The sequence below is a fragment of the Phoxinus phoxinus genome (assembly GCF_949152265.1).
Source record: "Phoxinus phoxinus genome assembly, chromosome: 17".
NCBI lineage: Eukaryota > Metazoa > Chordata > Actinopteri > Cypriniformes > Leuciscidae > Phoxinus > Phoxinus phoxinus.
In genome coordinates, this window is record NC_136892.1 from 33,029,058 (window position 1) to 33,048,377 (window position 19,320).

At 44.5% G+C, this 19,320-nt stretch overlaps 3 protein-coding genes across 3 annotated transcripts; all 3 read right to left on the reverse strand.

Moving 5' to 3' along the window:
* Positions 1 to 3,181: 3,181 nt before the first annotated feature.
* On the reverse strand, positions 3,182 to 8,204 carry LOC306984567 (uncharacterized protein; the record flags this gene model as incomplete). Its single annotated transcript, XM_079586040.1, has 2 exons — positions 3,182 to 3,341; positions 3,639 to 8,204. The coding sequence occupies one exon, from the start codon at positions 8,202 to 8,204 to the stop codon at positions 4,008 to 4,010; it is 4,197 nt and encodes a 1,398-aa protein (XP_079442166.1). The 3' UTR covers positions 3,182 to 3,341; positions 3,639 to 4,007.
* Positions 8,205 to 9,240: 1,036 nt separating this feature from the next.
* On the reverse strand, positions 9,241 to 10,944 carry LOC306984568 (uncharacterized protein; the record flags this gene model as incomplete). Its single annotated transcript, XM_079586041.1, has 3 exons — positions 10,673 to 10,944; positions 9,294 to 10,375; positions 9,241 to 9,246 (listed from the first exon to the last, which is right to left on the reverse strand). The coding sequence occupies exons 2-3, from the start codon at positions 10,116 to 10,118 to the stop codon at positions 9,241 to 9,243; spliced, it is 831 nt and encodes a 276-aa protein (XP_079442167.1). The 5' UTR covers positions 10,119 to 10,375; positions 10,673 to 10,944.
* A 5,373-nt stretch (positions 10,945 to 16,317) lies between these two features.
* LOC306984310 (uncharacterized protein) lies at positions 16,318 to 17,608 on the reverse strand. Its single transcript, XM_079585539.1, has 2 exons — positions 17,511 to 17,608; positions 16,318 to 17,159 (listed from the first exon to the last, which is right to left on the reverse strand). Exons 1-2 carry the CDS (start codon positions 17,583 to 17,585, stop codon positions 16,515 to 16,517), a joined length of 720 nt encoding a protein of 239 aa, XP_079441665.1. The 5' UTR covers positions 17,586 to 17,608; the 3' UTR covers positions 16,318 to 16,514.
* Between the last annotated feature and the right edge of the window lie 1,712 nt (positions 17,609 to 19,320).

The following is a 19,320-nucleotide window of genomic DNA, read 5'->3' on the forward strand; positions in this document are numbered from 1 at the left end:
CAGCACTGAAACGGCTCTTGTTAAGGTTTTTAATGACATCCACCTAAACACAGACAATGGCAAAACTACAGTACTAGTGTTGCTGGATCTCAGTGCTGCTTTTGATACGGTCGACCACGACATTCTTTTAAACCGATTAGAAAACTGGATAGGCCTTTCTGGTTCAGTTTTAAAGTGGTTTGAATCCTACTTAAAAAATAGAAACTACTATGTGTCTATAGGTAGTTTTACATCTGAGCATTTAAGTATGACGTGTGGAGTTCCACAAGGCTCCATCTTGGGACCTCTGCTATTCAATATTTACATGCTTCCTCTGGCTAAAATTATGGAAAGCAACAATATTAGCTATCACAGTTATGCGGACGACACGCATCTCTACATAGCTTTGTCACACGGAGACTACAGGCCAGTACAGGAATTGGCTAGGTGCATTGAAGAAATTAATTATTGGATGTGCCAGAATTTTTTTTAATTAAATGAGGATAAAACTGAGGTGATTGTTTTCGGTCCAAAAGATGAACGCCTAAAAGTCAGCACTCATCTCCAAACAACAACAAAGCTAAAAACAACTGACAAAGCCAGAAATCTTGGTGTAATTATGGATCCAGACCTGAATTTTAACAATCATGTTAAGGTTGTAATAAAGTCTGCCTATTACCACCTTAAAAATATAGCAAGGGTAAAAGGTTTTATGCGCCAACAGGATTTGGAAAAACTTGTCCATGCTTTTATTTTTAGTAGACTGGACTATTGTAAGGGTGTTTTCACAGGCCTCCTGAAAAAATCTATCAGACAGTTGCAGCTGGTTCAGAATGCTGCTGCTCGGGTCCTCACAGGGACCAGGAGAATGGATCACATTACTCCGATTTTGAGATCCTTACACTGGCTTCCTGTGTTACAAAGAATTGATTTTAAAGTACTCCTGCTGGTTTACAAATCACTAAATGGCTCAGGTCCTAGCTATATTTCGGACTTAATTGTAAGCTACAAACCATCTAGACCTCTCAGATCATCTGGGACAGGTCTGCTTGCTGTCCCCAGAATTAGAACTAAAAAGGGGGAAGCAGCGTTTAGTTTTTATGCGCCACATATCTGGAATAAACTTCCTGATAACTGCAAGTTCGCAACAACTCTCAGTTCTTTTAAATCAAGGTTGAAGACCTATCTTTTTAATGTTGCTTATTTTTAATTCATTCATTCATTGTACTGTATTGTATATTGTATTATTTTATATATGTATTTAATCTGTTTTTAAATGTTGCTTTTATATTTTTTGCACCTTGTAAAGCACCTTGAATTGCACTACTGCTGAAACGTGCTATATAAATAAAACTGCCTTGCCTTGCCTTGCCTAGGCTATAACGCGGAAATGTCATATATATCTTGGATGAAAAGTAGGTCAGTAAATTTACCGGTAAATAAAATTGCGATATAGACTATATGAATATTCACATGAGGAGTATTTAAATAGGAATCATGCATGTTCTGCATGTCTCTGAATGAACGCAAGGTTTCATTTACCACACACACACACACACTGATGCTTGACGATCGCGATGTTTTCAGCTTATATGAGGACATATTATCTGTAAAACTCAGGTGTCAAGAACCGTACCTATACTTAAAAGTGTCCACAGTTTCAACTTGACCATTATGTTGTGCAGGTAAGAGAGGACCCAAAAGCGATTTAACAAAAATAGAGTCTTTAATGATATCAGAGCAATGATGAAAAAAACAAGTGCTCTTCTTGAGAGATAATGATGAAATAAACAACCCGCAGAGAGGGCGATGAAAACGAAACAAAAACTTCTTCTGATAACTTCAAAAGGGTCTTTAGGCAGCAGTCGAGGAAAGCTCTGTTAGCTGCGACAGGCTGCAGGTCTCTCAGAGATAATCAGGATCATGAGTATTCAGCTGTTACCAGATCACTCACAGCATCAGATGAACTGGGTAGAATACAAACATAAATGATTAGCAGAGAACATATAGCGCTCGCCAGACGGACACCAACAGGACTGAGACTGAGACTGAGACTGAGACTGAGACTGAGACTGAGACTGAGAGGATGAAAGTTTGCTTCTTGCATGAGAAACTCTAGTGAGAATCTGACAAAGAGGGCAGGGACAGAGGGAGAAATAGGGACCTAATCAGAGGAGAGAGGGAACAGGTGGGGTGAGAATTAACGAGGTAGTCACGGATGATGAGGGACAGCTGGGGGAAGAGAGAAAGGAAAAGGAAAGTAACTAATAACGACCAGCAGAGGGAGACAAAGTAAAGAGAAAGAACAGGACATAACAAGACGAGACATGACACATTAAGTAAAACTGGCTCTGTTATTATGTCTTGTTTTTTTGCAAAAAAGCAGCTCGTTTGTCTTTGCCATATTGATTTGTAGCTCGCTATCTTTGCACCATGCTTCAAGGGCCTTTATATGTGCGAGATAAGCACTCTCCTCTTTTCAGTGAAGTTTAAACAGAAAAACAATTATGACAGCAAAAATGTAACACGATTTATGTATTTATGAGTTATGGTATATATGTATGAGACTGATATCTATTTATTTTAGTTTTTTTACTGTGCAATGCATTTTTTTACATGTGGTGTTGTTATGATTTACAGTATGTGAGTATTTTGAGCCCAAGACAAATTTCCCTCTGGGACGATGAAGTACACCTGAACTTTAACCTTAAAAATACAAAACAATCATGTTGTCAAACAGAGATTGTAACTTTAATATTTCATTGTAAAAAAAAAAGGGGGAAAAAAGCATTTTTGTGTTCACTTGTTACCCAACAGATATCACAAAAATATGATACTGGATTTTAAATTTTGATATAAATCACAAGAAACCTCTCCTCTATATTATCTCCCAGCAAACAATATGACGTTGTGACGACGTCAGGTGCTGGTCATTTTTAGTCATATGACGTTAGCATATGACGTCGCCACAACCATCAAAGTGAAACATCAAAAGAGGTCACAACGACGTCGCCAACCAACAACGTGACAACGTCTCCAGTACGTTGTGACAACATCATGACGTGGCTAAGACGTGGTGAGGAGGTTAGAAAATGAAAATGACCAAAATAATTGGTCATCAGCTGGTCTTTAGACAACGTTGTGGGAAGGTAAGGAAGCGACCAAGCGCTGTGGTCATGAGATGATGGGTCATGCCTGTCAAGTTCTGTGTATTTTCTGGCTGACCACAGCTCTGCCCAAACTTGACAAACAGCTTTATCTCCGATGAACGCAAAGGACAACTCAAATCTGTTCACTATATGATTTTTTATTTTCTCACAGATGTTTCATAGTTTTGGGATGAAACAGATTAGGTTGATAACCTTTAAGATACACAAACAAAACCATGAATTAGTTACAATAAATCACAATACCACTTTCTCAAAGTAATAATAAATAAATTATACGGAATTCTCAAATCAAATCAAACAAAGTCATTCAGATTACCCTAGGATCTCTAATAATTAAACTTATATAATTTAAACAATACACATGCTTAGAGTAATGTTACTTTCATCAAGTTCTACGTTCACACTGTTTCATTTAAATTGCACGTTACAACCAAGCAAACAAAATCATATAAAAGCCTGAACTCAACACATTCAAACACATTCAATTACATTTTGTCCTACCAGTTGCGTCTTTGGATGATTAGAAGCTGTGGTCACAGTATATTTTTTCCAGGAACAGGTGAGAGGGCCAACTGAGCTTACCAAACATTTCAAGGCCATGCCCTTCCTGTGGGTGCGCAGGCAAATATGGTCCCAAGAGCACTTCCCAAAAGTTGGTTCCACCACCTCCGGTTGCATGGTTGCCCCCTGCAGTTTGGGAGTGCTCTGAGTGTCCTGGGTTAAACTGTGCTGGGGTGCTCAGTCCAACTTGTCATCATGAATTGACACAACACCTCCCACTTGACCTCCTGGTTATTCAACCCAAGGAGGTCACACCAGTACTGTGATGTGCCGGAATTTAGTTACTTCATTTTGATCCTATTGCTGCTGCTCTTCAACAGGAAGCAGGACAACTATCCGTCTGACATCCCTGTGAAGAACTGTTGCAGGTATCTTGGTTGCGTGTTTCTTCATCTTTTTAGTGGGCTTCACAGTTGCGACTGGGTAGCTTGGGAAGGATCGGAGATATACATCTCTCACAATTCCCTTCCGGTCAGTGTTGACATCAATGACTCTGGCAAGCCTGAACTGACCTCTCAAGGCGTTCTGGTCAGCCAGCCAGATGACATCTCCAACTGCCACATTCCTGTGAGCGGTGTGCCACTTGGTCCGGACAAACAGATTTGGTCCGGCTAACTGGCTCCATTTCCTCCAAAACCGGTCAACTTCTGTTTGGATGGTTCTTAATCTCTTGTAAGAGTAGCCTTCAAAGTCAAAGGTCCCTGGATCTCCTCTGGGTCCAGTTCTTCCGAGCAGAAGTGAATTTGGGCTAATGTATTCTACACAGTCCTCCCGGCTCTGAGTCCTGGCATCAACAGGTCGTTCATTGGCAAGGTTGGAAGCCATATAAAGGAAAGTTTGAAACTCACCCCATGTGAAGACTCCATTTCCCCCCAGATTGTGCAAAGCCCGCTTCACAGTCCGGACAGCAGCTTCAGCAGCTCCGTTTCTGTGAGGTGAGTCTGCTGGATGGATCTTCCAGCTCCATTCTGTGCCATGCTTGGAGACTTCCTCTTCCAGCTTTGATTTCTCCAGTTGGTCCAGAAACATGTAGAGCTCTTTGAGGGCAGGTCTGGCTCCGACAAAGTTCTTTCCAGGATCCGACCACAATTTCCTCGGATGTCCTCTTAGTGCCGTAAATCTTTGGTAGGCTAACAGGAAGCCTTCAGCTGACTGGTCACTGACAAGGTCTGTGTGCATAGCTCTGGACGCCATGCAACAGAAAACAATTCCCCACACTTTGAGTCTCACCTTCTTTTTCACCTCATCCTTCACTTCGTAAGGTCCAAATAAGTCCACTGTCGTGTACTCAAATGGATTGGCTGGCGTTATTCGTTCCGATGGTAGGTCACTCATGATCTGTTGGCACCTTCGGGCCTTAAGTCTCCTGCATGTTACACAGTTATCAACGATCTTCTGAGCTAGTTTCCGGCCTCTTACCACCCATGCTTTCCTTCTCATCCGGAGGAGTGTGCCTGCAATTTCTTCATGATTTGCCTTGTGGGCTTCTTGAGCTAGAAGAGTGGATACCCATGATGTGCAAGGCAAGATTGGTACTGCCGTCTTATCTTTATTAAAGATTTGGAATCTTCCTCCACAGAGCAAAAGTCCAGTGCTTTCCTCTCTGACCACAGCAAGCCTGCTGAGTGTGGTGTCTGGCAAGGTTACCTCCTTTTGAGCCGCAAGGAAAAGATCCCTGAGTGCATCTTCACACTCTATGATGGTAAGTGTAGCTTCCTTGACTCTGGACTTGATCTCAAGAGCTGAAGGAATCTCCATCCTCTCTGGCTTGCTCGTGGTTGAGGTCTTGGCCAGCATTTCTTTCCACCTTGTGGCAGCTCTCCACACCCAGGCAATGACTCTCATCAACCTGGTTAAACTGCTGAACTTACTGATGTCAAGGATTTTCATAACTGAAGAACCAGAAGGTGGCCTTCGGACTTGGATTTGTTGCCCTCTTCCACTAGGGCTGCTTTGCAGGTCCTTGTTTTGGTTAGAGGTTGGGGACATTGGCATTGCAGTGGCGGGTGGAGCATGTTGGTTCTTTTCCACCTGTGCTCGGGTCAGTGCTGCTGTAAAACATTTCCTTTGGAGTTTGTTTATACTTTCTTTAGCATCTGCAGCGATATCTTTGGCTGACTTTGTCGGCCACTCCTCCACAGGTCGTTTCAGAAACTCTGGACCATTTTGCCACACAGAGTTCTCTTTGAGGTCTTCTGGGGTTGCTCCTCTTGTTGTGAGGTCAGCAATGTTTTGCTCACCTGGAATCCATCTCCAATCTTCAACTGATGTGGACTTTTGGATCTCTCCCACTCTGTTTGCAAAAAAGGTCTGGTACCCATAACTGTCCCTTTGGATTGCACCCAACACGGTTTGACTGTCCAACAGATGGAGCCAACGTTCAACTTGCACTCGACTGTGCTTTTCAATGTATTTTCTGAGTCTTGCAGCGAACACAGCACCACAGACCTCAGCCTTCACTGGTTCTCCCTTTTGGTCTAGTGGTGTGAGCTTGGCTTTGGACTCAACAAGCCGGACCAGGATGCCTTGCTCGGTCTCCCACCTGAAGTATGCAACAGCTCCATAGCTATGGTCGCTCCCATCTGAGAATGTTATTCCCCAGGGTTCTCCAATCCTTTTGACTGGTGTGAGGCTTCTATAGAAGGTAATTTGGTTGAGGCGTATGTATTCCTCAAACAGGTGGATGGCTTCTTCTCTAAGTCTTTCAGACAGAGGTGTGTCCCATGTGTCTCGTGTTAGAGTTTTGCCTCCAGCTTCTTGAAATGCTTTTCTGACTAGAATGGCTCCTTTCTGTTTGGCAGGTGTTGCAAGGCCTATTGGGTCATACAAACTAGCTACTTGGCTAAGCAGTTGTCTTCTAGTCAGTGGGTTTGGAGTTTTTCTTCTCACCTCTTCTTCAACGAGATTTTGGCTGATTCTCATCTTCTTTTTTCTCTTTGAGAAGTTTATCGAGGTCATGAGGTACAGTTTGTCTGGTTCGACCAGGTAACCAACTCCAAGGGCTTTGTTGTCTCCTTCTCTCATTTGGTTGGGGAGAATGAAGACTTCCTCTGACGATCCGGATGCTGGATGTTCTGATGTAGACATCACCCTCCCACTTTGGCCTGATCGGACCCACGGCTTGAGGAAGAATCCACCTGCCTTCAGAATTTCTTCGACTTTTTTGGTGGTTTCGTCTAGCTTTTCCAGGTCATTATGGGATGTCAGGATGTCATCTACATAGGAATCCTCTTCGAGGACTCTTCGTTCCTCTTCCAGATGAGTGAACATGGGCAGCTTTGCTGTCTCTCTCATGGCCAATTGTGCGATGCACCCTGCTGGTCGATCGCCAATGTTGACCCTGGTGATGGCATATTCCTCAATCTCTTCCTCTTCACTGTTTCTCCAGAGAAATCTATGGAGGTGCATCTCCAGGTCTTCAAGCCACACAGAATTGTACATCTTCTTGATGTCGCCGAGGGCAGCATGGACTCCTCTCCTGAACCTTAGTAGCACTGCTCGGATGGGATTAAGTACATCAGGCCCTTTCAGCAGGAGGTCATTCATGCTGATTCCTCTAAACTTCTGGCTGCTGTTCCATACCAGTCGAACAGGTGTTGTTACAGAGTGTGGGTTTGGTGCCACCAAGTGACTGACGTACCATACTGTACCTTTCCAGTCAGCAATGGTCTCTCTAGTGAGTTTCTTTGCTGCTTTCCTTTCCACCATCTCATGGACTTGCGTTGTATATGCTGCACGCCACTCTGGCTCTTTCTTGAGCTGTTTCTCTGTCCTCAGAAACGTAGCTTCCACTGCGCTTCTGTTGTTGGGCAGGGAACTTGGATCTTCAATCCAGGGGTATCTTGTGTCCCAATGAGGCTCCTGACTATGCGCATCTGACTTCACATAGCTGAGGCCTTGCCTGATCATCTCAAGTTCTCTTTCTTCACTCAGAGTCATGTATTTGCCCCCTGGTTGACAGTTACCACACCGGCATCCTCCACACATGGGTTCGCAGGCCGCACCAATGCTGTCCCACTTCCACCATTCCAAGAACTCTCTGCCAAAAACAGTGGTTTTGGTTTCAGCTCTAGATTCTTGCATCTCAGCAATTTCTTGATACTTCACTGCTGTGACTCTCATCGATCGTGCAAAGTGAGTTTCCGAACTGTGCAGGCCCATATCCACTACTTCACAGAGGTCTGGATGTGCTCCGCCAACGGTCTTTCCTAAGGGGCTGTCCCACAGGACAAGATCTCCTACTATTTTTTCTCTCTGAGGAGCCAGTCTTCCTTCACGGTGGCTTATGAGAAGCTCAACATGTTCTGGTCTGTGAAGATCTTCCAGGTTGGTGTCGGGGAAGAACTTCTTGAGTTGCTGTGCTTTGATTACTCTATGAACTTTTGCAATTTCATCCAACCCATAACAGATCAGCTCATGAGCTCTCTCCGTGCCTCTAGGTGTCTTGACTCTTACCTTGAGTAAGTATCTTTTGGTTTTTACCTTCATGGCCATGCCTCCAACACCATGGACGACAAGGGTGATCTTTTCACATTGAAGTTTCAGTCTCCTGGCAGCTGTATGAGTGATGTAGTTGGTATCTGATGCCAAGTCAATGAGAGTCCCAATTTTCTGTCCTGCGTTGGTGGTTACTTCGAGAAGCATAAGAATAACTGGTAACTCACGTGTGCTTGAGTCCATCACTCCAGGAAGGCTTCTCCCAATGCAGTGTGATTTTGCAGCAATGTTGGTGAAGGCTCTCCTGAATTTTTCTGCCATGTCCGGGGTAAGCTCGGATATTAATTTATCTTGCTCCTCTGTGAATGTTTGCCTCTTGGTGCTGGGTTTTCCCACTTTCACAGATTCTTTCCCCTTGAATCCACCTTTCAGGCAGAGAAAGAAATGGTGATCTGAAGAGCTTCCTCTCCTGCAGTCTCTGTTCCTGCATAGGTAAGTGTCCGTACATTCATCATCCTCTGCATGACATCTGAGGCATCTTCTGCATGCTCCCAGCCTTTCAATAGCATTCAGTTTCTCACCAGGTTTTAGTTCTTTAAAATGCTTACAAAAGAAGATCTTCTCACGGTGCTTTTCATCTCCACAGACAACACATCCTTCTTTCCTCGTGGATCTTGTGGAGGCATACCTCTTCTCCGGGTATGTACCTTTCTTTTCAGGTTTTTCACTTACACCCAGTTGGTCTAGTTTCTCTAGAATGTCCTCTTGTGTCTTTAAGAATGTTAGAAGGATGTCGAAGTGATTGTCAGGTGTGACTCCATTTCTTGGATTGACCATGAATGTCAGCCAGTCCCTCTTTATATTATCTGGCAGCTTGCTCTCTATGGATCGGATCACAAGGGGATTTTTTATGGCTCCAGTGCTTTCGAGCTCTGTGAGGTCATTCAGAGCCTTTTCCACAGCTTGAATTAGGTCAATTACCTTCCTTGGCTGGTGTGACTTTAAAGGAGGGATCCTCTCTAGGTCCTCAATTATCTCCAAGGCAATTGTTGACTTGTTTCCATGCCTGTTTTGAAGTACTCTAAATATGTCTTCAGCACTGTTGTATGTTGACAGGCGCAGGTCTCTACATATTCTCTTGTCCACACTGTCAAGGAGTTGGAACTTCTTCACTTCCACTGAGCCAGTCGGCTCTCCCTGCTTTTGCAGACTTTCCCAGTCTCTCCTCCATCTATGGAAATTCCTCCTAAACCCAGTGAATTTAGGTAGACTGGTTGGTTTTATTCTCACCACTGGCTGTGGAACTGCTGTTGGTTGAGGCTCTGGACCTCTTCTTTCCTCTTCTGCAATTTTTTGTGCAGTGAGGAAATCTGCTCTTCTGGCCTCGAGGTTGCTCCCGAATGTTCGCAGGTCTTTTAATCTGCCTTTCAGGTGTGCTATCTGATCATGTGGGATCCATTTTTCCCAGTCTTTCAGGCTTTCAGTTGTATCATGGATTAGCCTCCTCGCTCTTTCCAGCTGCAGTTCATAGCCGTCTCTATTGATAGCAGTGATGGGGCTTGCTTGAGCTCTGTCGCAGGCTTCTTCCGCTTCTTGGATTGCAAAGTCTACCTCCTCTTCACCATATCTTGGCCAGAGGTTGGATTGGACTGCTTCACGGATGTCCCTCAGTCTCATGTCGCACTCTTCCATTGTCCTTTCAAGCTCAGCCTGCTGGTGCTTGTCGAGCTTGACTTCTTCATCTTCCTCAGTTCCTGCTTCAGCCAGTAGGCCAGCCCTGTAGTCATCATTTGCGTCGCTGACATGCCTTGCCAGGGTACTGAGTTTGCTGAACTCCTCTTGTAGTTCATGCTTAATCATACCATCTGCAGCTTTGCCCAGGTAGTTCGCTTGCTTGGTGAAAGCAGATTTAGCTAAGGTCCGCTCTTGCTTCAGTTGCTTGACTGTTTTCCCAAGAGTTTCCTTTGCCATGGTGAAGAGTTTCCAGTCAATTCTTCCTTTGCGTTGACAGCTTGACTTCAGGCCTTTGATCCTTGTTCTCACTGCCACGCTGGTTATCAACTGTCAAGTTCTGTGTATTTTCTGGCTGACCACAGCTCTGCCCAAACTTGACAAACAGCTTTATCTCCGATGAACGCAAAGGACAACTCAAATCTGTTCACTATATGATTTTTTATTTTCTCACAGATGTTTCATAGTTTTGGGATGAAACAGATTAGGTTGATAACCTTTAAGATACACAAACAAAACCATGAATTAGTTACAATAAATCACAATACCACTTTCTCAAAGTAATAATAAATAAATTATACGGAATTCTCAAATCAAATCAAACAAAGTCATTCAGATTACCCTAGGATCTCTAATAATTAAACTTATATAATTTAAACAATACACATGCTTAGAGTAATGTTACTTTCATCAAGTTCTACGTTCACACTGTTTCATTTAAATTGCACGTTACAACCAAGCAAACAAAATCATATAAAAGCCTGAACTCAACACATTCAAACACATTCAATTACATTTTGTCCTACCAGTTGCGTCTTTGGATGATTAGAAGCTGTGGTCACAGTATATTTTTTCCAGGAACAGGTGAGAGGGCCAACTGAGCTTACCAAACATTTCAAGGCCATGCCCTTCCTGTGGGTGCGCAGGCAAATATGGTCCCAAGAGCACTTCCCAAAAGTTGGTTCCACCACCTCCGGTTGCATGGTTGCCCCCTGCAGTTTGGGAGTGCTCTGAGTGTCCTGGGTTAAACTGTGCTGGGGTGCTCAGTCCAACTTGTCATCATGAATTGACACAACAATGCCACAACGTCTTTTGCTAGTCTTTTGGTGACGTGACGAACCCATGACCAATACTGACGTCACGTTTTGTCGCTGTTACGTCACGTGTTTGCTGGGCTCTGATATGGTGTTGGCAGAAACTTGGACTGAAACCAGACACTAAAATGATTGAAAGAAAGAAATAAACGGTTGTCTTTCTCTCTGTTTGTAAAGGGAGATTTGACCCAAAAATTATCCTTCTGTCATCATCGCCCTCATGTTGTTCAAAACCTGTTTGATTTTCTTTCTTCAGTGAAGCATTAAAGATGTTTTGAAGATTATGTTGTGTAGCAGGACAGAAACACGTGCAGGGGATCTCCCTTTAAGAGCGATGTTTGGCAGAGCATTGGAATTTAAAGTGACGTTTAAATTCCAATGCTCTGAACTTGTGCTCTGGTTATGAGTCAGACTCTCGACCCACGACTGCCCATTATATAAAGCTGAAAAACATACAAAGGTGTTTCTGCGACTGACAGGAACAAACCAAACTCTACTGGGTAACAATTAATTTGTATCGCCCATAGACATTATACTAACTATAAGTAACTTTGCATCTACTAGCAGTCGTTAGTAGATGGTTAGGGTTAGTACAAGTTGACATGTAGTTGCAAAGTTTTCTAAAACTAAAAATGTCTATACCATACAACATTTAAATGTATTTCTATAGCAGATTTAAAACAACTGCCATTGACCAAAGTGCTTTCCAGCATAATTAATACAACAAAAGTAATTACACACAGTCACACACACACACACAACCAAATCCTGTCCTCTAATCAGATCTAACAGCCACGCTAAAAGATACGACTTCAATAGACTTAAATCCTCAAAGCCATTAACTTTGGTTTTGGCTTTGCAATTGTTCATTGTGCGTTAACAACTGTTAAATACGTTTCATTTTTTTAAATGTATTAGTAAATGTTGAAATTATAGTTATATTCTAAAATAATATTAATAAATGATGTAGAAGTATCTTCAGTGTTTGTTAATGTTAACTAGTTAACAAATGTTATCAAATGAGACCTTATTGGAAACTGTAAAGATGCAGAAAGTTTCAATCCAACGTGAGCATATACTTATAGCTTAACACTTGAATTAGGAATAAGTAAATAATTAAATAGTACAGATGCTTTCACATTCAGTCACAATGAAAATAATTCAGTGTTAGGCAAGTTTGTGTCACAAACATCAGCTTGTGTTGCTAAAGGATGGGCTGTGTGTCACATTCTTGGCTTATCATATTGTTTTCATTGTGACTGAATGTGAAAGTGAAAGACTAGTCCAACATGTCCAAACATGTTTACTGCATACCATCATATCTAATCCACGTCAACATCTCTCAGTGGTTCAAGATCTTAACTCGCAATTCAGAGAACTAGCAACACAGCACAGTGTGCAATAGTTAAAGACAGCATGCAAAACATGCATGGGTCATATTTTAACTTATCCTTCTAGACTCATTATTTCATGCGATTGCAGCAAGTTTTCATATTTTTACACAAAATTGAACTAAAATGCACAATAACTGTTTCCTGTGTGTAAAAAAATGAATGTGCCTTAGGCATTAATAACACGATTAACCCTAATTGTATAGCTTTCTTAATTCTTATCTCCATACACATCGACACTTGTGAAACAAAAATGTGATGTTTTCTGGCTGTTGTTACCCAATGCCACACACACCCAATATGTGCTCTAGACTGCCGTGAACACGCTCAGGAACGTTTGCCGAGGTTGTGGATTACAGGTAATAATGTTGTAAATATAATTAATTTTGCCTATTAAACCTCGTCCTCTGAGGAACACATCCTCCATATAAACTGTACAGGAAACAACATGACAGAAATCACAGACACACCAGGAACTAAAACATGTGGTGGAAAACTGAGGAATGTCTGTTTCCTTTATCTTGTTTAATTAAATAGTTAAAATTACCGAATGCCAATGAGTCAACAGACAAAATGTTTCCCTGTAAAGCATTATCATGTTAATAGCATGTGACGAGATCATCTCGTTTGGATTTATCCAAAATCCAAAATGGCGCCGCTCAATGGTGACTCGGTACTACTCTCTGTTTTGTTTGTTTGTTTGTTTGGTGTTGTCCTGCATGTTCCTAGAACCCAGCCTTGGTATTATTCAGTATGACAGATCTGCACTACTTCACATTCGGGACAGCATGCCCATTTTTTTGCCCGATTTATCGCCGGATTTCCAACCACACAAGGAGCGGCTTAAACAATGCTGGAAGACTCGGAAGCGGGGTGTGAGGGGTGGCGCTCTTGTCCGGCTTAGGCGTCGCATCTACCGCCCAGCTCTACCAAGCCTGATTCTTTCCAATGTCCGCTCCCTGGCAAACAAAATGGACGAGCTTTCTATGCTCATTCGTACACAGAGAGACTTCAGGGACGCCGCCGCTATCTGCCTGTCTGAGACCTGGTTGGCTGAGAGTTTCCCGGACTACGTGGAGGTAGGGTTGGCTGCTACATCAATAGCAACTGGTGTTCGGACTGTAAAAACTTGTCACAAACCTGCTCTTCAGAGTTGGAGTCTCTCACTGTAAGCCCTTCTACTTGCCTCCAGAGTTTTCTTCTGTTGTCCTGATGGTTATTTATATTCCCCCGGACGCCTCTGCTTCGGCTGCTCTGCAGCAACTTGTGTATAATATCACGGAGGTAGAAAACAACAATCCCAACGCTGCCATGTTTGTGCTGGGAGATTTCAACCATGTCTCCTTGAGGAAGGCACTTCCCAGATACAAACCCCAAATCCAGATCGCTACCAGGAGGGATAAAACACTGGATCAATGCTACTCTCCTATTCCTGAGGCTTATCATGCTATGGCCAGGGCCCCTTTGGGTGAGTCCGACCACAACACCATTTTTCTTATACCAAAATATCGCCAGAAACTTAAAAAGGCGAAACCAACTGTCAAACTTTGTAGGAAATGGTCCCCACAAGCCATAGACACATTACAGGACTGCTTAGACTCCACAGTATGGAGTAACTTTTGGTCTGATGGTCAGGACATTAACATCTTTACTGATACTGTCACATCCTATATTCAATTCTGTGAGAGTGTTTGTATTCCTTCAAGAGCTGTCTATGTCTTTAATAACAGTAAGCCCTGGTTCAATAATGAAGTGAGAGTGCTATGTAAGACAAAACAGGCTGCTTATAAGAGTGGTGAGATGGTACAATATAAATTACTGAAATATGAATTTCAGCGAGCTGTGTTGAAATCCAAGGCTTCCTATAAAGCTAAACTTGATCTTGAATCTACTCCAAGATTTCTGACTGACCTTGATGGGGTGATTGAGGATGAGTCTAGCTGGATAGTGAAGTCGTGCTGTAGAGACGGATTGGCAGGGAGGACGAGAAGCTCAGTCTTTGCCAGGTTGAGCTGCAGGTGATGTTCCTTCATCCATGCCGAGATATCCGCCAGGCAGCTTGAGATACGTGCAGCTACTGTGGGATCATCTGGTTGAAATGAGCTGGGTGTCGTCAGCATAGCAATGGTAAGAGAAGCCATGTGCCTGTATGATGGGTCCCAGTGATGTGGTGTAAATGGAGAAGAGGAGCGGTCCAAGAACTGAACCCTGAGGAACCCCTGTAGTCAGTTGATGTGCTTTGGATACCTCGCCACTCCATGCGACCCTGAAGGACCTACCTGTGAGATAGGACTCAAACCAGTGGAGAGGAGTTCCTGTGAGATAGGACTCAAACCAGTGGAGAGGAGTTCCTGTGATGCCCAGTGATGAGAGGGTGGACAGGAGGATCTGATGATTCACGGTGTCGAAGGCAGCAGACAGATCCAGGAGAATGAGAACTGATGATTTGGAGGCAGCTTTTGTGATCCGTAGGGCTTCTGTGACTGACAGCAATGCAGTTTCGGTTGAATGCCCTTTCTTGAAGCCAGATTGGTTTACATCTAGTTGGTTGGTCAGAGAGAGGAAAGATGATACTTGGTTGAAGGCAACTCGTTCAAGTGTTTTCGCAATGAATGGTAGGAGAGAGACAGGTCTGTAATTCTCTAAGAGTGATGTGTTTAATGTGGGTTTCTTAAGCAGTGGAGTTACCCGAGCCTGCTTGAATGCTGTAGGAAAAGTGCCAGTGTGGAGGGATGAGTTGATGATGTGTGTGAGTGCTGGTAGAAGTGTGGGAGAGATTGCTTGTAGAAGGTGTGAGGGGATGGGATCTAGAGGGCAGGTGGTAGGGTGACTGGAGAGGAGAAGTTTAGATAATTCTTCCTCGGTTAGTGGTTTGGACTGGGTTCCTGTGTGTGTGGAGTTGAGAACTGACTGCTGATAGTTGTTGTTTTGTTGGTGAAAAAGTTGGCAAAATCATCAGCAGTTAAAGAGTAGGTGGGTGGAGGTGGAGGTGGACAGAGGAGAGAGTTGAATGTCTTGAAAAGAGTTTGTGTGTTAGCGGTGCTGTTGATCTTGTTGTGGAAATAAGAAGATTTTGCAGCATGAACATCAGCAGAAAAGGAAGAGAGCAGAGATTGATACATACTAAGGTCAGTTGTGTCTTTTGATTTGCGCCATTTCCTCTCTGTTGCCCTGAGTTTGGTCCGGTGTTCACGAAGAACATCAGACATGGACATTTTTACTAGCCTATGCCATTTCATGTATTCTGGTGCTTTTTAATTAAACAAGTAAACTAAATTCGGCTTCACGTCGGGCTGTTCTTTGCCTCCACGTCGTGCATTAAATGCACAGCTATCCATGGATTATCCCGCTGATACCATTGTCATTTGCCAGCATTGACAACTTAAAGCTGTTACTGATGTTTGCAACGCAATATTTGACTGGAAGGGTACAACGGGCGGTTATTTTCTTTAGTTGCGGCTCGTTGAGAAATATAATGTAGCGATTTCAGCGGAAATGGAGTTTAATTAATTAGGGCGTTCCTCAAGTGGAATGGATTTGACTGACGGCGCTCTGAAAAGCGAATTAACAGACATGCGCTGAATGTAAAAGTGAGTGGGTCCAATATCATTGGTCTTAAAAAGTGGGTGGGTCTTGTCCCACCCGTATACAATGGTTCCGGCGCCCATGACATCAGATAACCAGGGGTTAGAGGGAGTAGTACGTGCTGGCCTGGAGGAGAGAGGGCAGATAATGTCTAAAGAAGAAGTTAAAGTGGAGCATAAAGTATCTGTTGCGGTATTACAGTTTTTTTCAATTGCTTACACACAAAATTAAAAATTTGGCTCATTGTGTCAAAACTCAACACACAAGATTTCTTGACACAGCACTTGGAGATCAACTTCTAACTGCCAATGCAAAATAACATTCTGCAATCAAAACGTAACACTTTAACTTGAATAGGCCCTCTTCGGATCGATAGGAAACACACATGCACATGCAATATAAACAGTCAAAGCAAACACAACACACAGGTCAACTGTACTCAAGACACTGCCTACATTTGTAGTCTGTAAACCGTGTTTATTTCCACAACCAAAACTCAGTGTACAGGTGCAGAACTACTATAAGTATTGAACATCTGGTGTAGGTGTTTCTATTGCAGGTCCATGTCAGGGATCTCGTCGTCGATTGGGGTCGGGCCACAGCACCTCGTCCACATCACAGGCAATGTCTTCCCTTGCCAGGCAACGGGGAAAATATCTCCGTGTGTGGCGTATCCACCCATGGATCGACCCCACCTCGATGTCCCCACATGCCTCCTCCATCGCACGCAGGAGCGGCACGCGTACATGTGGTAGGCGGTCATAGACCTTCCACCGCCATGCCGAAAAGAATTCCTCGATCGGATTTAGGAATGGGGAATAAGGGGGCAGGTGCAACACCATGAAATGGTCGTGGTTGGCAAACCAGTCCCGGACCAGAGCAGCCCGGTGGAAACTGACATTATCCCAGATGACAACAAACATGGGCTGCCCTGGTCTGTCCTGTGTGACCACATCATGTAGTGCATCGAGAAATGCCAGTAGGTGTGCAGTGTTGTAGGGTCCTAGGGTGGCATGGTGATGGAGGACCCCTTGACCACTAATGGCGGCACACATGGTGATGTTGCCCCCGCGCTGCCCGGGGATGTTCACGATGGCCCTTTGGCCGATGATGTTCCGGCCCCGACGTCTGGTTTTTGCCAGATTGAACCCAGCTTCATCTATGTAGATGTACTCATGTTGCTGCGCTGCCGCATCCAAGGCCAGGACAGTCTAAAAGAACATGCATATACCAAAGTGTCACTATTGTGTTCCTGAATACAGCGGTACTGCCTCTACAATGTCGCACAATGACTGTGGATTGGGTTGGACACATTCGGATATACTGCAAAAAATCTTATCTTAAAAATCTTGTTCTATTGGCAAAAAAGTCAAATTTATCTTGTTTTCAGGTAAAACAATCTAGATGGTTAGCTTATTTTACATAAAAAACAAGATAAATGTGACCTTTTTGCCAATGGAACAAGATTTTTAAGTATTTTTTTTTTGCAGAAGGGGGGCGACTGCAAGGTATATATCCATGTAAACACACAACTGTCATTGTAGTGGTGCTGTGGCACTCACCTGCACATAGTCATAGCGAAGGTTCTTGACTGCAACACTGTTCCTCTCAAATGGAACCTTGTAAAGTTGTTTCATGCTGACGTGGTGTTCCCGCAGGACCCGGGTGAGTGTCGTCGTACTGACTCTGTGCACATTGTGGAAAATTGCCTGGTCTTCGAGGATGCGCTCACGCAATTGGCGCAGGGTGATGGTGTTGTTTGCCACCACAAGGTTGACAACGGCCAGTTCCTGGGCATGGGTGAACACTCGTTGCCTCCCTCCCACGGCAGGTCGCCTGGCAGTTCTGCAAACAAGTGTGTCGATGGTTAGGTTCTGTTCCCCATCCTGTACTGTCCTACTGTACGTGGTGAAATGCTGTATAACCAGATTCAGCCAGAACGCTAATGCACAGCAAATTTGAAAACACAAATTTAACACTCTCAGAGTCACAGTCAAATTAACACTCCCCCAGGGTTTATATGTAAACCACTGTAAAAGTATTAAATTACTGTAACACTGGAAAATCTACACTAACACTAGACAATTTGCTGTGTGGGTACTGTGCAGTCCTTTGGCGTTAATTCAGGACATACCTGTTTTCTTGTCGGTATGTCCGAATGATGCTGGCTACCGTGAAGCGGCTGAGGTTGGGCCGGACCCTCTGCCCGGCCTCCCTCATAGTCAGGCCATGGTTGATGACATGGTCCACCACAGTGGCCCTGATGTCGTCAGTGATAGTTGTGCGTCTGCCTGGTTCCCGTTCAGGTTGGTGCCATTCTCCTCTCCCTCTTCCCACGTCTCTTCCTCGATCTCCTCTCCCTCTTCCCCCCTCTCGTTCTCCTCTCCCTCTTCCCCCATCTCTTCCTCGATCTCCTCTCCCTCTTCCCCCATCTTGTTCTCCTCTCCCTCTTCCTCCATCTCTTCCTCGTTCTCCTCTCCCTCTTCCCCCATCTCTTCCTCGATCTCCTCTCCCTCTTCCCCCATCTCTTCCTCGATCTCCTCTCCCTCTTCCCCCATCTTGTTCTCCTCTCCCTCTTCCTCCATCTCTTCCTCGATCTCCTCTCCCTCTTCCCCCATCTCTTCCTCGATCTCCTCTCCCTCTTCCCCCATCTCTTCCTCGATCTCCTCTCCCTCTTCCCCCATCTCTTCCTCGATCTCCTCTCCCTCTTCCCCCATCTCTTCCTCGATCTCCTCTCCCTCTTCCCCCATCTTGTTCTCCTCTCCCTCTTCCTCCATCTCTTCCTCGATCTCCTCTCCCTCTTCCCCCATCTCTTCCTCGATCTCCTCTCCCTCTTCCCCCATCTCTTCCTCGATCTCCTCTCCCTCTTCCCCCATCTCTTCCTCGATCTCCTCTCCCTCTTCCCCCATCTCTTCCTCGATCTCCTCTCCCTCTTCCCCCATCTCTTCCTCGTTCTCCTCTCCCTCTTCCCCCATCTCTTCCTCGATCTCCTCTCCCTCTTCCCCCATCTCTTCCTCGATCTCCTCTCCCTCTTCCCCCATCTCTTCCTCGTTCTCCTCTCCCTCTTCCCCCATCTCTTCCTCGATCTCCTCTCCCTCTTCCCCCATCTTGTTCTCCTCTCCCTCTTCCTCCATCTCTTCCTCGATCTCCTCTCCCTCTTCCCCCATCTTGTTCTCCTCTCCCTCTTCCTCCATCTCTTCCTCGATCTCCTCTCCCTCTTCCCCCATCTCGTTCTCCTCTCCCTCTTCCTCCATCTCTTCCTCGATCTCCTCTCCCTCTTCCCCCATCTCGTTCTCCTCTCCCTCTTCCTCCATCTCTTCCTCGATCTCCTCTCCCTCTTCCCCCATCTCTTCCTCGATCTCCTCTCCCTCT

Bases quoted from the DNA above. Each gene is read 5' to 3' on its own strand.
- LOC306984310 (XM_079585539.1), bottom strand. From the start codon at position 17,585: ATGAAACAACTTTACAAGGTTCCATTTGAGAGGAACAGTGTTGCAGTC. The intron at 17,160-17,510 runs GTGAGTGCCACA...ATGTTCTTTTAG, and splicing joins TTCGCTATGACTATGTGCAG to ACTGTCCTGGCCTTGGATGC.